The sequence below is a fragment of the Bactrocera neohumeralis genome, chromosome 2, assembly GCF_024586455.1.
Source record: "Bactrocera neohumeralis isolate Rockhampton chromosome 2, APGP_CSIRO_Bneo_wtdbg2-racon-allhic-juicebox.fasta_v2, whole genome shotgun sequence".
In the NCBI taxonomy this organism is placed as follows: Eukaryota; Metazoa; Arthropoda; class Insecta; order Diptera; family Tephritidae; genus Bactrocera; species Bactrocera neohumeralis.
In genome coordinates, this window is record NC_065919.1 from 52058904 (window position 1) to 52077310 (window position 18407).

The window sequence follows — 18407 nt, forward strand, 5'->3', positions numbered from 1 at the left end:
CATATTTACTAAAGATTATTTAAATATTTAAAATTAGCAAACTGTCGAGAAAAGTAAATTATCAAGAAAATAATAATTAGAACATTTCAGAAATCCTCAAGACGGAAATCAATAAACAAAGCTGCCTTCACATTTACAAAAAGATCAAAAAAACACAAAAAACAATTTAAAGGGAATATTAAAAATTTAAAATGCTAAAATTGCTTAGAAAAAATATTCAAATATTAAATTACATACTAAAAATAATTAGTCAAAAGTAATGAATGTTTCGAAAAAGCAAAACAAATGCATTTTATTTTGCCGAAGTAAAGAAACAATCTTTTAATTTGCCTACCCAAATTAAAAAAAAAAGCCAAACACACACTTACATATGTGATTTATTTAATTTAAATTATAATAAAATATTTTTGAGGAAATCATGAAGATTAAAATTAGTGGTCAACAGATTAAGGTGAAATTATATATAAAAAAAATAACTTTCGGTGTTAAATACAAAAAATTTAAAAAAATATGTCAACCTATGAACATACATATACATACATACATACACGTATTCACCATACCTATATATTTATGTATGTACCTACGGAAAATATATATTTAAGCTAAGCAAAAGTCTAAACAAAAACAATGTACGGTAAATTAAATGTTCGGTGTTCGTATATCATGAAAAAAGCAAAAACAAAATCCAGTTTTGGCATAGCAACAATATAAGTTTATGTCTGACATATATAATTAAGAGAGAAAATTCCAAAATTTAAATGTATGTGTATGTAAAACTTTTAATGTATGATATGTATGTGTCTTCACGTCGAGTATACCTCAAAAATAACAGTACATCATCATTTTGCATAGCACAGTGGGAGAGAGAATGAGAGAGAGCGGAGTAAGCAGTTCAACCAATCAAAATTGTAAATTATTGGGAGACTTACGCTGAAAATTAACAAATGAACATATGTCGTTTTTAGTGTTAACGGCTTTGGAAATCCAATCTATGTGTAAAAAGGCATAAGTAAAAAATTAAAAAAAAGTTTATAGTGTGTGTTATGGCAATGAAATTTTATTTGAAAAAAGCTTAAAAGAGGAATGTTTCTGGCAAGATATGAATTTAGTTTTTAAATAAAAATTTAAAATTTATACATGTGAAAAAAAGTTATAGCACAAATTATTTAAGAAAACCTAAAAATATAAAGCAAATGCAAGAAAAATTACGTTCAAAATTGAAAACATTAACTAAATTAGTTTCAAAATTTTTAATTTTCGAGGCAATAAACTTCAAGGCAATTTTATCATTTTCGAATACTGAATATATTCATTAAAGTAATGGTTTAAATTTAAAAATAGTAACCAAAATAATTTTGATTTTTTTTTTGTTCATCATCATTTTAGAGACATTAAGCTGTTTCAAGCTACACTTTAATGTCAAAAATACTTTTGCTTTTTCAACAAACAAAGTAAAATTTGTTTATTTACTAGTTAAATGTACACTGAAAAAATATCTTTTCGAAAGTTATTGTAGTTTTTAAAACATTCTAAATTTTAATCTCTTATCTAATCTAAAAGATATTTATCCAAAAAAGCATTTCAAAGAAATAGCTTTCAAATTTTTCCGAAAAAGTATTCTAAAAAATTTCATAAACAAAATTTAAAAAACAAAAACCGTTTACGTTTTTCGCCAAAAGAAAATTTTCCGTTTTCTGTATATAATAAATTAAAACGTGTTTTGGTATAAATTTAATAATTTTTCAGGCTTAAAAATATTTAAAATACACTTGAAATTCAAAAAAAAAAAATCAAAAATCAAATATTTTACCAAAGAAATAATTTTTCACATTTTTCCAAAAAAAATTACAAAAGGCACATTTTCATAAACAATCTTTTCCAAAATATATTTTTAAAAACAATTCGAATATTGAATTTCCATTTTTTTTAAGAAAATTTTTTTTATAAAATATTATGAATTTTTGTCACAAGCATTAATTTCGAAAATATTTTGCGCTTTCTACGAATAAAAAAAAAATAAAAACTAAAAGAAACATTCCTCAAGCGTTGAAACAAACTAAGCTAGATATATACTTTTCACTGCTTGCCATTTCATTGTTTTTCATAAACTCCGGCAACATTTCGGCACTGCGAAAAATTAAACCCAATTAAATGTGTATATTTTTAAAAATAATAAAGTAGATATTAAAAAAATAAAAGAAAAACTTAAATGTACCTAAACAAATTAATTCGTGTGCTACGTAAAACTTGCGACTGTAGTGGAACCGTGAAAGCACAGACAATTTTTTATATACATAAATACTTACAAGCATGCATATACATACCTATATACATACATATTTGAGTAAAATGCAAAAACAAAAAAACAATTCCAAATCAAAAGCAAAAAATTAAATGTAAAACATTTTTGTGTCGAAATTATATATAAAATATAAATACATAAATACATACGAGTACAGTACATACCAACATAAAGACAAGTTTCAAAAAATATATACATATACTTATATTAAAGTAAATGCTAAGAAAAATTAATCCTTTTGAATGTGCGTATATTTAGATAATTATATAAATAAAAATTATTTAAAAAAACATATTTAAGAAAATCAAAAAAAGACTTTGGCATTTTTCTAAAAGTCTACACTTATACACAAAAGAAATAACTGACACACAAACATATAACACTTGTAAAAGACATGTTATGTAAACATTTTCGGAATGCTTTTTTGACTTTTGGCCATAAATTTTGTGCGTATGCGTGTAAAAATCATTGTATGTGCGTATAATAGAGAAAAATATTTTTTTTCACTTATCACGTTCGTGTAAACATATGACAACCATTTGACAACTGACAATTGACCAACAATTTTGAACAAATAACTGTTTTAGCCAAGACTACACGACCACACCACACATACATACAAACACAAATGCATACAGTCGAACTGTGGACCTTCGCCGGCATGTTGCCACGTCAGGCTACATGATCTGAACGAGATCAAGGCCAGAAGTACATACATACATACATATATTTATGTAATTATTGCGTATGTAGTAATTTTATTATAATTATATTTCAAATTTACCACAAACAAACCAGTGCATACATGCACGAAAACATATTTATTATATATACAAAAATTACATACATACATTAGACACTATCTGTGATTTATAATCCAAAATTATTGATGCGAAAAATGAGTATTCAAGCAAATTCGCAAAAGAATTGGCATTGAAGCTGTTGAGGAGTATTAAGTGAAGAAAATAAATATGAAGAAAAAGCGAAAGTAAAAGGAAAAGTGGAATTGAGCAAAGAGGAGTGCTAATAAAAAGCGAAGAAAGTCTAAACAAAAGCTTGATGAAAACACAAACGGTTATGGGACTAATATATATGAGACATCACATTAGCCACGTACATACATATATGTATATGATACATAAATGCTGCAAGGACATAAGTGTGAAACTGTTGCAAAGGAGGAATTAAAAATTGGTAATATTGAGAAAATTTAGTAAGCAGAATAAACGGCAAATATATATCTTAATAAAAATAACAAGTTGTTTGCAGCAAATTACGCTCTTGAGACCACACGTAGAGCAAAAAAAAAGTAACACGTACATGTATACATATGCATTCCTATACAAATGTTTGCATGAAAATTTTGGCGCAATTTTTAACGTAAAGTTGAAATTATAGCAAAAAAAAACTTTGCTATAAAAAATGATTTGCTACAAAAATTTTGTTTAACGTTGCAAACAGGATTTAGTTCCAACTTAAAATTACCTTCAAATATTTTCTACGAAAAGCGCGCAAAATCAATTATAAAACAGTAAATTTGCACAGAAACACCAGTCGAAAATCGCAAGCAAAAATTAATTATGAAACCAAAGTCATCAAAATTTATTCAAAACGTGTTTACACCAACATACATACATATGTATATATTAAAAATATATTTAAAACCACACAATAATATAAAAACAAAAATATCAACAAAAAATAAACAAAATTAAAAGTGCAATTACTTGGAAAATAAATGGTGAAATGATGTTCGTTAGTAAAAACAAAAAAAAAAATAAATAAATAAATAATAAAACAAGAAAAAAATTTGTAAAGAAATATATGTAAAAAATTTGCGTATAGGGAAAATTTAGCAGCAAATGTATAATTAGAACTTTGATTGAACCAAATATAAAATTAAATTAAAAAGTTAAAGTAAATATAAATGAAAATTATATAAAAAATTAATACAAAAGTTTGTATAAAAATGCATTCTAATTAGCAACAATTTAAAAACACTTTTTTAAAAATATTATTAATATAATTTCACTGCTTAATTTCAAAAAATTATGCGTTGCAATGAGTTGAAACTAGGAAAAAATATATACCGGACATACAAACATACAGCAGAAATGCGCTCAAAGTTGCGCTAAAGCTCTGCTCATTGAAGAGTCAACTGAGCAGAAATAGCTTGCACAACTGAGAGCATACTAATGAATACAAATAGCGTTAGAGAGCAATAAAAAATTTGCGAGAACGAAGTGGTAGAGGTGATAAGAGAGTACGAAAATTGCTTTCGAACTTAAACAAACAAAATTTGTTTAAGTAAAACTTATTTTTTCAACTTCTCAAAACAAATTTTGCAAAACTACAAGTTTTTCTTAAGTTTTCAAAACAAATTTTGCAAAAGTAAAAGCTTTTCTCAAGTTTTCTAGCAAATTCATTTGCCGGATATGGAACTTAACTTCAAATATCACCTCTGCACACACTCGCGAATTACGCCATTGACTCTAACAACAACCGGCCGATTTCAAAAACTTATGGTATACAAGTTGAAGCAACAAAAAAGAAAACACACACACACACAGACAAGTATTGGGACAAAAAGACAAGTTAAGCTACAGTTGATTTAATAATTAAGTTAAGAAAACGTCTAAAGGCGGACGTTTAGGGCTGAATGAATGGGAGAGCGCTTGAAGGAGCGCGCAGAGAATGCAAATTGTATGTAAAATCCCTCAGGTATGTGTTTTATTTTCGGAGAGAAAAAAGATTGACTACCATATTTTTAAATATTGTATTTTAAAATGCTAAATAGAATGTTAGATTTGTAAAGAGTTAGTAAGCAGAGAGGACGTGTGAGCAAGATAGAGAGAGAGAAAGAGAGCGAGAGCGCGCGCGAAAGAAAATCCTGCTAATTGAGGAGCCGGAGTGTTGCGTGGCAGGAATGATCAAATGTTGTTGGTGTGCAGCCACAAGTCGCAAATGTCTCTATTTTCTTTGCAAACATCTCTTCAACACGCAGTTTTGTACATACTTACAGACCCACAGTTATAGAAATTTATATAGTTTTTGTAATATACGACATGCATACATACACATACAGGATATGAGCATAATTTTACATATAATTTTATTTTTTAAACTTAAAACTTAAATATTTTTAACTAAATAATTGTGTTAGTAATTCAAAAGTTAGTTGGCTTAGAACTTTTGCTACGTACATACATACATATTGCGCGTGGAATGGTTTAGTAGTATTTTGGGTGATTTGTACTGAGCGGGGAGCATTTTTCTACTACTTATTATCAATTTTCAAGACCTAACACCCTAATAAATTGTGCTGTGTTCGAGCATTTGCTATGATGCCTACCCGTTCTGGCGCAACAACAACACGAAATAATCTAATGTTTACTGTTAATATAGTATATACTTACAAACCGTTTATAATTTTTTTTTTGCAGTGTAGAGAGGGTTAGAAGTGGAGCAGGCAGAGATGGCGAAGCAATGGGCTGCTTATATGTATATATAGACAAAATTGAATTTATAGTGCAATTGTTTTTTAAAAAACGAATTAAAGTAGTGAAAATCTTTAAGCGTGTGAGCACGTTCTTAATTTCAAGTAGAAACATTATGGCAATGTTTTTGTTTAATATATTATTTTTCTCTAATTATCTTATTAACGCTTTTTTATGTGTAAATGTTTTAAAACATGAAAGAAAAGGACTCAAAGGACTTTTTTGTATTTTTTATCAAAGTGAAATGTTGCTATAATTTTTAAAATTTACAATTTATGTTGTTGACATTTACCAGCAACAATATTGCATACGTTAAGCGAAATTGAAATCAAAAAAATTCGCATTGCGCGTTAAGTCTTTTGGACTGTGAATGGCGAATGGCAGAATGTATATTTATATTTACTATATTTATAATTACAAAAAAAAAATAAAAATAAAAAAACACTTTTTATATATACTTTACACATAATAAACGAAAAATCCAAATAAAATTAATATTAATCATTCTATTTTACAAATAAAGCTATTGTATTTAGATATCTATTATATTTGCTATATTGTTTGAATGAAACGAGTTAAAATTGTAAGCGCATTTAATGCAATGCAAAGTAAACTGTAATATTAAAAGTGAAAATGTTGCAATGACCTCGTGTACCAAATGTAATTACGATCTGATTTGTTTAGTTGTTTTTTGTAAACACTATTTATTAATTTTATATAATAACCTATGTTTACCAATTAAGCGTATGGTAAGCTCTTTAGTTGCGGTTAAGCTAAAGAAAACTATATAGAAAGGACGAAAAAAGAAAGCGTCAATAGAGTAGGTGATTACGAAAAAAATAATAATTTGTGAAATCTGCTACATGCCACAATTAAAAAAAATATTTTGTGAACATATTCAGCAAAACCACACCCTTTCAAAATTAAATCTATCCAAATGAGAAGGAGGATTTTTCTGTTTTCGCAATTATTTCGAAAATATTTTTTCGTACCTCATTTTAGCATAAAAAGTTTTCCATATAAACATAAATACAACAATAAAAATTTTTTTAAACGCAATTTAACAAAAATTTTATTTTTAATACCCTCTGTGAAACTAAAACACATACCAAGATGAGAAGATTACCAGATTTACCAAGTAAAACCGTCAAATAAACAAAACAAAGCTTAAAATTGTGTAATAAGGCACATTGCAACAACATACATAAATACAACTAACCCAATTAATTACAGCATACAGCAAAGACATTAAAAAAAATAAGCAAACAGCAAAACATAAACCAACAATAGTAAAAACAGCTTATTTTCCAAACAAAACAAATCATATAAGTGAAAAAGAGCAATAGCCCAAATATATATAGCAATGCTTTGTGTATTGTATATATATCCATCTACACAGTATATATGTACATTGTATTATATGCAGGCATATATAAATATATTGGAAAAATCGCAAAATAGCCGAAAAACTATTGGTTATTTACAGAAATAAGCAACAAAACAAAACCCACAATAGTAATCTTCCCTCTCCACACGCACAAAAACATATAACAACAACACTGAATATGTTATATAAGAAATAATTGATTGCAAATCAAAGAAATTAATATAAATACAGCCGACAGTCGATTGTTTTTATTTTTAAATATTGTATTGAAATAGTCGAAAAAAACCAAAATATGCAGTGTAAGTCAATAATATTGACTACAGTAATAATAAAAAAACCAACAATAGCAGTAAAAGGGATTGGCAATAACCATAAATATTGTAAATTTTTTAAACAAGATAGTATTAAAATGTGTTGATGGTATTAAAATGCGATTGTAGTAGCAAATGGCAGGAGTGATAAAGTAGTATGCATGCAGATGCGTGCACGGTTGGCAAAGCAGTGCAAGCAGTTGGTCATTACTTACCGGATATACGTGTACGTAGCAGCGACCACAGACGGATATCTCGCGCATGAACACGTTTTTGTTGTTGACATTTCGAATTCAAATAATTTTACAAACTTTTCATTTAAAATATATATTTTTAATTCTATTCGACTTTTGATTTTTTAATCGTCAGCACTTTTCAAACTTTTGAGTAGCCTAAATTTATTAAATTATATTTTCTGTACACGGCCTTTATCATATTTTTTGCCATATAGTTACTTTTTTTTATTTCTTCACTTACATTTTTTAATTTTCTTTTTTTTAACTTTGCTTTATTACCACTTTTTATTCTTATTTTGCATATCAAATAATTACGACAGCATACTTTATTACTTTACGCATATGCAATCATTGACCGAAACTTTACTTTGCATATTTTGCCAAGACACGAATTGACCAAAACGAACACGTCACTTTATATTTGTATCACTTTTTAATTATGTCTGATTACTTCACGGCAACGTGACGATTTTCCGAAGCTAACACCGCGCTTTGAATTTTTATAACTTTTTTTTTTAAAACCGCGAAAACACCGACTAACCGAAACTTACGCTTTAATCTGTTGTACCATTTTTTATTTAATTATGATTTTCCCGAACTGACACTTTACTTTTAAATTTTTACAAATTTTCCAAAAATCGCGATCGGTTATTTTAAGTAAACACACCGATAAATCGGAACTGCCTTCGAAGGAAACTGCTTTGACTTTGTATGAATTACAGAGTAAAAAAGAATACTGTTAATACAGTTCGTTTTGATGTACCGAATATAAGCACAAACAGAATTGACAGGAGTAACGCCATTTTGAGCATCACCTAATAAGATTTTTGATTTCAGTGAAATTCTACAGAAATTATTGTATTAATGTACCAAAAATGTGACACATAGCATAATGGTACCGATGTGCAAGCAAAAAAATATGACTGCAAGCAAAAACAACAAATATCACACAAACCAGCCGCTACCACAATGCGCTGCTTATAAGCTGATGGCAAACACTTATAATCTTTGCACTTCAACATATTTTGAGCACACATGTATTTTGCTAATCTCGGCATTGTATTGCACAACTTTTGCCATTTTCTCAACGAATTTACTATTAATTTAACTATTTTTTCCACACTAAACACAAACGAAACGCGAACACGAACCGAACTTAATGATAACTGCTACCGATTTGTTTGCCAAGTTGCCATCTTAGTCAAGTGCAGCCATTACCGTACGCGGTAGTTAATGCAGTGCAAACGATGTTAGGCAGCGACTTCCTTAAGGCCGTTTAACGTAAACTGCAAAAATTAAATTAAAATGGAATTAATCATTAATTTGCAATTAAATAGATAAATTTTTGCTTAGCAGCAAGCAATCGCATTTTAAGCTATCATTAGCATTTTACTAACTTGTAAAACATTAAACTACGCGTACAATAAACGTATGTGTAGATTTGTCCACAAAATACCCAACAATACTTACAATAGATATTTGCTTACCATAGTTATACAATAGTCAACCAAACAGCAGAAAATACAACTAATTAACGCATAAAATAACGAAATGAAATAAATGAAACAATATAATTAATAGATCAGTCTTTAAATGTTCACAACAACAACAACAACATTAAAAACCAACAGCAATAGCCCGAAATACCAGCCTACAATAGCCCAGTAATTAAAGCAGTTTCAAATAAGCCAGAAATAATTGAAAACAAGAAAAACCAAGAACAGCCACAACAATTACTTACAAACTACAACAACAATATCAATAATATGCCGTAAACATAATAATGAATAGCAACTTGTACTTAACACTTAAAATACAATATTTTATTAAGACCTACATTTAAACGTAAAAAGCGCGCCAAAACGTGCGCGCAATGCATAAACACATATGTATAAACGAAATAAAATAACATATGTATGTATGTGTTTTATATTCTCATCGAGTTGTCGACTGTTTTTATTTTATTTTGCGTCAATTGCAACCGACAAGTTGCATATTTCGTTTAAAATAATAAAATTAGTACTTTTCACTTTCCATTTAACTGTTTTAATCGTTATGTTAAATTGCTTACAAACTCGTACATATATTTTTGATGACTACTCCATAATTAACTAGTGTAGTAATGTTCATTTTTGTTATGTTTGTTACAATGCGCTTGCGCAATTTGTTTCCTTACACCTATGTTTATGTTGAAAGCTGTAACTATCATTATTATGAAATAATATTTGTGAAATTACTCAATGTGAAACTGTATTATTTTTCACCTAACTATGAACTTACAGTAAAGTAATTGAAATGTATTCGAAATAAAAACTAAATATCACATACAAATTACAATAGTATCTAACAATTTTAATGCATAAACAATACAATAGTTTTCAAATAAATCTCACAATTACAATTACAATTACAACTACAATAGCAATAGCAATAGTAATAAGGCTCCAACCACAAACAATAAACCATAAATCAACCAACGACAACAGCCATGCGACAGAAAAAATAGTCGAAATTCCAAGAAGTCAATAGAAAATCACAAAATTTAATACTTTTTTTACAATTTGAAGTGATTATTTTTTTATTTTGTTTGTTATTATTTAATTATTTAAAAATTACGAAATTTAATTTTTTTGTCAAAAATTATTACAGTTTGTGCCACAATTACATAAAAAAATCATATCTAATTATTATTCTAATATAAAAATAACGAAATTAATTTTTTTTTTTAACAAAAAACAAATTTCATATTTAATTATTACCCTAAAACCAAATTAGTTGGTTTTTATTTAAAAATATTTTGAATTCTAAAACAATATATGTATATTTTGCACTTCCATAAATAATAAATTTAATTGCACAGCATTATTGCTTAAATTTTCAATTTATTTTTATGCGATTTTTGAGTTTAAAACAATTTAATATTTTCATGAAGTTATTCCACACATTTTATACACAAGCAATTGTTACAAAATTCTTAAAAATAGCTAATAAAATATAACATTTTATTATTGTAATTAATAAATTATTACTTTGCATAAATTTTTTTACTCACGAGTGTTGGTAATTTTATTGTTTATAAAGTTGTTATAAATAAAATATGCTGAAAGTTGTATTTCAACGCAAACTACACAACACTAACGCAAGTACAATATTTAAAATTCACTTTGGGTGGCAAAACTGGACATTACAAATACACAACAATGCAGAATTTTCACATAGAATGTACAAAAACAAAACTTGAAAATGAACTACGCCTAAATAGTCACTAAAAATTCATGACGTGAAACTTTCTTATTTATTTTGTGCATATATAGAATATATATTTTGAACACTTTATTAAAATATGAAAAAATACGTTGAATTTACGGCAACACAATTGGAAAAATTCAGTTAACTCGCAGTTTCAATAACTCGGCCGCTAACGGCACACACAAAATGACAGCAGCATTCCATTATGCAGGGTTTACACTTTGTTATGTGAAACTTTAAATGTTTATGTGGTGAAAATTTTATTTTAACCTCTTAATAAATTTAATATTTTTAAAATAAATATTAAAATTATTTAAAATGGAAATTAATATTTTTAAAATAAAATTTAAAATTATTATAAGAAATCTAATATTATTTGCCGTGAATGAAACAAAGAAAATAATTGTCTGCAAAAGCAAACTAAAAAATTTTAATTAAACGGGTTCACATATTTTCGAAGTGTCGTTTTCCCTTTCGTTCTCTTTATAAACAACACAACACATAATATATGAAATGTCAATGTAAAAATAATGTAAAATTAAAAAATATATATATTGTGCATTTAAATTTAAGTTTATTTAAAGTAAAAAATCGTATTGGTAATCGAATTAGTAGCGTTCTATTTTTAATTAATGCCTAGTTTAATTCTTTTTTCAAGTGTTGCAACAAAAATAAAAATCTAAAAAAAAGTGAAACAAAAATTCAATTTAGAAATAGTAGCAACAAAAATATCAAACTTTAAATGCGTAAAGCAAAAATTAAAATTAATAGTAAAACAATTATATATGTAAAATAAAGTTATATTTACAAAAAATAAACAAAAAAACGTTCAGTTTGAAAATGATTGCTAGGGAGACAGCAAGCGAGCAGAATCACTTTTATAAACGATATAACTTGTTTAGATTGCCTTAGATTTTTACGTGTCTAATTACATGCATAGTTTACATATATAAATAGCGCTATGTGGATGTTTGTTTTTACATATATACATACATATATACATATATATAAATATTTACTATTTTTATAATTAATATATAATGTAATTTTATGGTTTTAATATGATTGATTTGTTTACACAACTATCTTTTTCGTTATTTTATATTTACATATGTATAACGTACGTACATATATGCTTAAATACAAAAACAATATATATATACATATATATACTACATACATAAATACGTATACATATGCTACATTGATACTTTATACTTTTAATTGTTTAAATATACAAATACCAATATATAATACAAATACACAGACACATGGATACATATTATTTTAATAAATAAAAATTTTAGTTAAAACAGAGGAAAAAACAAAATAAACAACAATTTGTGTACTACTCATTTTTTCAACTTATAAATAGCTACGAGGTAATGTGTTTATTGCTTTTTTTTTGTAATTTATTTTCTCAAATACACTTTAACTCTTTTAAAATGCTTTTATTTTGCACACAAATGTAATAAAAAGCAAGATTTCGGCTGCAGAATAGTAATGGAATATTGTAAGGAATAAAGCACACACACACATGCAAATAAGCAGAAAATATGCGAAAAAAACAAAATCACAACAAGCAATAACCAATTACAATTATAGCAATTAAAAAAATTACAATAAATAAGTATTTCAAATACAATGCAATAGACCAAAGTGAATACTGGTCGTGTGGGGTTAAGCATGGTGAGAATTAAAAGTGTGGTGAAGAGAGTAAGAGAGTTTACTAACATTAAGCTATTTGAAATAACGGTCTAAAATACTTTGTATGCGAAGTAACCGGTACGGAAAGTAATCGGTATGTAAAGTAATCGGTATGCAAAGTTAGCGGTATGCAAAGTAACCGGTACGAAAAGTATTCGGTATGCAAAGTAATCGGTATGTAAAGTAATCGGTATACGAAGTTAGCGGTATGCAAAGTAACTGGTATGCAAAGCAATCTGTATGCAAAGTAATCGGTACGCAAATTAATCGGTATACAAAGTAATTGGCATGCAGAGTTATCGGTTCGCAAAGTAACCGGATCACAAAGTAATCGGTACGCAAAACAACCGGCAAAGTAATTGGTACTGAGGCAAAGACAAACGACTTGAAGGTTACAGTTTTGAGAAAGCAAATTACTATAACCACAGTAATTCTCAAACCGAGTTAATAGTTGGTCGTAACAACTACGAGAGTAAGACACATTTTTAAAGACCCGCCATGCGACAGATCCCAACATTACCATTGTTTGCTCCATTTTCACATTGAACTATTGGCAAAAATACAAACTAATAATAATTACAAAGCAATAGTAACGGTTAAAAGTCAGAACAACTATTTCGGTGAACGATTAAAGCGAACTGCAAGAAGTATTTATGTTTTTTTTTTTTTTTTAATTTTCCAAGTTTGAGCAACGCTTACCTTTTACTGGTGATTTCTTTAGAAAAATGTCAGATTCTGTATTTTTTATTGTTTTCGAATGTTAGACTAAGCACACAGTTAGCCATTTGGATAGATTGTGCCGCAAAATTTGTGCGCCAGAAACCCACTTACAAAATGCGATACAATTTTATAGATCAGTGAGTAACCGGTATTCAATGCTGACTGCGCAACAGCCATCACTAACAATAAGTAGAGGAAATTCTTATCTAAACAACAACAACAACTTCAGGGATCAAAATTTCAAATATTTTGATTTATTTAGACCGAAACAACAAGCTTAAGAAGTAAACTAAAACAACAACAACAAAAACTAAAAATAAATTAAAGTAAAAAATATATATATACTGAAAACTAGAGAGACACTTGACCATATCCGAAATTTTTTTTACAAAATGTGCGAAAATCCAAAAAAAAACGGTAAATAAAAACAATAACTAAATAATGTGGGGAATTATGGCGTAAAATGGTGGGCACTATGTTATTATAAATACATATATAACGGTACTTGAAGTACTCGTTCAACTTGTTCGGCGGCTAGACGGGGGTGGGCACGCCTTCAAATAGCGCACAGAGATGTAACATGTATTAACAAAAGCTGTAACCTAACAATCTTTAAGGAAATGAAATCAACTATTTTGTAAATAAAAAAGTGAACATTTTTGGTAAAAGGAAATTTCAAGTGGTGAAAGTAAAATCAAAACAAACAAGCAAACAAAAATAAACTAGCAAAAGAGAAACCGACTTTTTGCGTTTCTTTAGGAAATTTAAGCGTGAAACTTGTTTCAAAACTTTGTATGTAATTTTTTGACAAATGCTAAAAGCACTTAAATAAATTAAGATTAAATAGGTGGAGCATAATGATGTATACGATAACTAAGTAACTAGTTTAGGCGAACAAAAAATTTAATACAAGTATAGAAATAGCTTTGGAAAATGCTTACTGAATATTGTGAAACTATGCGGAAAAAAGTTTAGTTATTTTTTATTTAAAAAATATTATTTGAAGAAAAAATTTATTTTGAAATAAAAGATATTTTCAAAAAATTTTCTAAAAATAAAAATAATTTAAAAATATAACTGCAAATTATATTTACAAAAAAAACTGTTTAATTGTTTTTTAATTGGAAAAAAATTTATTTTAAAAAAATATTAACAAAAAAAAATGTTTTGAAAATAACTCAAAACAAATGGATTTGAAAAATATTTGTTTTGAAAAAAAAATCAAAAAAATGTTTTTTAAGAAAGAAAATTCTTTTGAAAAAAATATTTCAAAGAAATTAAAAAAATTTTTTTTTTTGAAAAATGAAAAAATTTAAATTTAATTAAATAGAGAAACCTAAGACACACCACAGACACGTGTACACAAATTGACTGCATTTCAAGTGGGTTTACTAAAAGCAAAATTAAAAAGAAACAAATTTATTTCAGTTTATTAATTTTCCGGAAGCATGGCAACCCTTAACGCTAATTGCAAAAATTCAAAAATCAGCAAAAACATGTAAAAAGCATTATTATAATATTTATTGAAAAATTACATGAATATCAAAACTAATAATAACGTTATAGTCATAATTTATATGTACACACAACGGTACACGATTTTCTGTTCATTCCTCTTCAGTTTGAGCTAAATTGTTTATTTTTATTGAGACTAAGAAAATTACTGATAAACTTTTGCTGAATATTTAAAACCAAGAAAACAAGATTTCAAATCAAAACAAAATTGTGTATAAAGTAACAAGAGGCAAGGAAACACCTAAACCTTAACGCTGGGCATGACAAATATTGTAAAATATGAATTAATACAAGATATATTGAACAAATGCGTATGGAAAGCGAGACAGATGTAAATGCAAGTGAAACAACAAATAAAAAAATAGCAACAACAAGGAGAACAAAAACAGATTTACTTACCTATTGTAATAATGTGAACTTGGAGCATACTCAGTATTTTATTAATACTGTAATGATACATTTATTTGAAAATAAAAATATAAAATATTAAAAAAACATAAATGTGTTTTTTATTAATGGAAATGCTTAGTTTTGTAATTAACTGTATATATGTATAATATTTAATTTTATTTTTCATTAAAATAAAATTTATTTTTATTAATTGTGAATTTTATTTTTTTTTTTTTTCATTACTAATTTTATTTTTTATTGTTTTTAATTTTTTTAATAAATGTTAAAAAATGACAATTTAATATTTTGAGTTTATCATTTTAAATTTTTTATAAATATTAAAAAGGCAATTTATTTAACAACGAGAAGTGAGAAGGCATACCATCTCTCCCCAGAATAGTGCTCTGGGTTTGGGACTTCTTCTTCTTCTTTATTGGCGCAGACACCGCTTACGCGATTATTATATTTCTCTCCGCTGCAACACGGCACTCCTCGTCGTACCAGCTGTTCTTTTGCATTTTCCGAAAACTAACGGTTTCGGTTGCAGCTGTACGTAAGGAGCTTGAAATGCCGTCCCACAGTTCCATTATACCGAGTTGTTGACGAATGCTCTCAGAGAGCAGCAATGCAAGTCCATGGCGTGCGTTTTTTGCTGCACAGAGGCGGGTGCGAATCTTGGGTTTGGGACATGCCACCTAAAAAAACACCACCAACGAAAAGAACACAATAGCCTCGGATGAAAAACCCCCTTTTTGATGACGGCTACTTCGGACTGAGTAGTCAATTGAAAAGTGCAGTCCTCTCTCAATGAACAAAAACAAAATTCTACAAGTCACACAACATCCCCGTTCTATATGATACAGAGGCATGGACGGTGACAACATTTGATGATTCGGCTCTACGAGTTTGCGAGAGAACGGTTCTGCGATAGATTTAGGGTCCTTTGCGCATTGGCAACGGCGAATACCGCAGTCGATGAGATATACGACGACATTGACATTAAGTGAATTAAGAGACAGCTGGCTAGGCCATGTCGTCGGAATAGATGAAAACAGTCTAGCTCTGAGTGTATCCACCGGGGGAAGCAGAGGAAGGAGATGACCTCCACTCCGTTGTAAAGGACCAGGTGGAGAAGTACTTTGCTACACTTGAAATCTCCAATTGGCGCCAAACAGTGAAAAGGAAGAACGACTGTCGCGGGGTCTACGCCAATAAAGAAGTAGAACAGGTAGCTAATTACATCCCTATCGAAAAGGAATGGCCTAGACGAATTGATTTCCTACTTATCGATATGGAATAACCCAGACCATCTCAGAACACTTTCAACGCAGTGAAAAATTATGCTTAAAATTAAGGTTTTGGAAAAATTTAAATTTTTAAAATTATGGTGGAGTTCCGCCCCTTATAGATTTATACATAAATTTGTTTAACTTGTCATAAGTTCTCTGCGCCAACTTGATGCACTCTGAAAAACAGCATAGAAATTAAGTTGAGGCTTGCGCTGCGATCTAAGGTCTATTATACTCTCCCCTCTATTACACGTACTCATAAAGGTCCAGCACTCTGATATACTCCAGGAACCTGCTGAGCGCTATTATAATATATATAAAATATAGGTCTAAGAGACTTTATTCCATTCCATGTCTACTGAAGTACTCGAAACATAAAATTCAGCCAAAGTTTGGAATATAGCTGGTTTAAAATGTAAGTTCAAAATTGTTCATTTGAATAACTTTTCGAAGTTAAGATAAAAATTGGCAACATTTTAACAAAATCTGAAGATCTGGTAATCCATGTTTAAGAGTCTCTGGGTATCATAAGGGACCAATGCTCACAACTGTCCACATGAGATTCATCGATAAGATCAACCTTACGTTCTAACTTAAAATAATCTATCTGTTAGGCTTCGTTTAAGTCGATTATAGAAGCAACATCTTTCTGGACAGCATTCTAAGGTCTATATAGACGTAATCAACTTACGGACTTTGAAAATGTCTCAAAAGCTCTGGAAGTGTTGCTTTTCTCTTCAACATTCAATATTGAAACGACATACTTAAATTTTTTTTTAAACAATTTAAACAATTTTTAATTACAAAAGTTTAATATTAAAAAGATTTAGCACGCGACATACCGTTCGGACTTTTCTGATCAATGACGAATGATTTGAAACAGAAATTTTATATGGTTTACTAGTTGTATTTCTTAGGTTTGGAGAGCATTTCGATTCTTTGAGACGCCTTAGCTCTTAGTGCCGATTTTGATATGGACCAAGGGTTAAGGGGCTCAAGGTAATCGTGCTCCTTTGGCTCTGCTAATTCCAGTAGACGAGCTGTGGGTTTGGCGCGTAATGCTTTCGGTGGTATGCGATAGGGATTTTTTCGTTTATCTCTATTACCCGGCGGTTTCACTGGCGGGACCGCCAATTCCAGGAGACGTTGTGAAGCTGTAATTAATGATTATTTTATAAATATACTTATTTGTATGTGTATATGCTTACGTTGGTAAGTTATCGTGTTTCTCAGTTTCTTTTCTGACGAGACTGAGTAGACCTTTCCTATTCCTCGATTAACCGGCTTCGCCAGCTGAATTATGCGCTTGGTTGGCCTGTAACGTTTTAATGCTGTGGTTAACCTCCATTCTGGCTTGCTCCAGTCGATTCGCTCTCGGGGATACGACAAATACTTGAGTCGTCGCGATTTCATAATTATGTTTCTAAATGCGCACATGTCCTAACTTAATAAACCAATCTTCTAATTGAGTGAAATTAAATAGTAACCGTGAATTTTTTGTTAGACGCTGAGAAAGTCGAGATTTTTTATGCTTTTATGTGAAAATGAAATTTTTCATGTAATGAAAAAATTATAAAAAAAAATATTGAAGTTTGTGAAGTGTAAAAACTTTTTAGCGTTTGAGTGAAAAATAATAGTTCCTAAATTCTTGTTTTTTGTTTTTGAGCATGTTTTATGCATTTTGAGCATATCTGGGTTATATATAATATATATTCTTATAAGATATGTACATATAAATCAACTAGGTCATTTAATAATATTAAAAAAATCAATTTATATAGTTGTTTGTTAATACTATTTT

At 28.5% G+C, this 18407-nt stretch overlaps 1 protein-coding gene and 1 long non-coding RNA gene across 2 annotated transcripts; one reads left to right on the forward strand and one right to left on the reverse strand.

Annotated features, from left to right (window-relative positions):
- The first annotated feature begins 1712 nt into the window (after positions 1–1712).
- LOC126751626 (uncharacterized) lies at positions 1713–13840 on the forward strand. Its single transcript, XR_007665905.1, has 2 exons — positions 1713–12971; positions 13005–13840. It is a non-coding gene; the product is annotated as an uncharacterized LOC126751626 (long non-coding RNA).
- Positions 13841–17442: 3602 nt separating this feature from the next.
- On the reverse strand, positions 17443–18330 carry LOC126751315 (testicular haploid expressed gene protein-like). Its single transcript, XM_050461491.1, has 2 exons — positions 17815–18330; positions 17443–17760 (listed from the first exon to the last, which is right to left on the reverse strand). The coding sequence occupies exons 1-2, from the start codon at positions 18041–18043 to the stop codon at positions 17507–17509; spliced, it is 483 nt and encodes a 160-aa protein (XP_050317448.1). The 5' UTR covers positions 18044–18330; the 3' UTR covers positions 17443–17506.
- Positions 18331–18407: the final 77 nt, after the last annotated feature.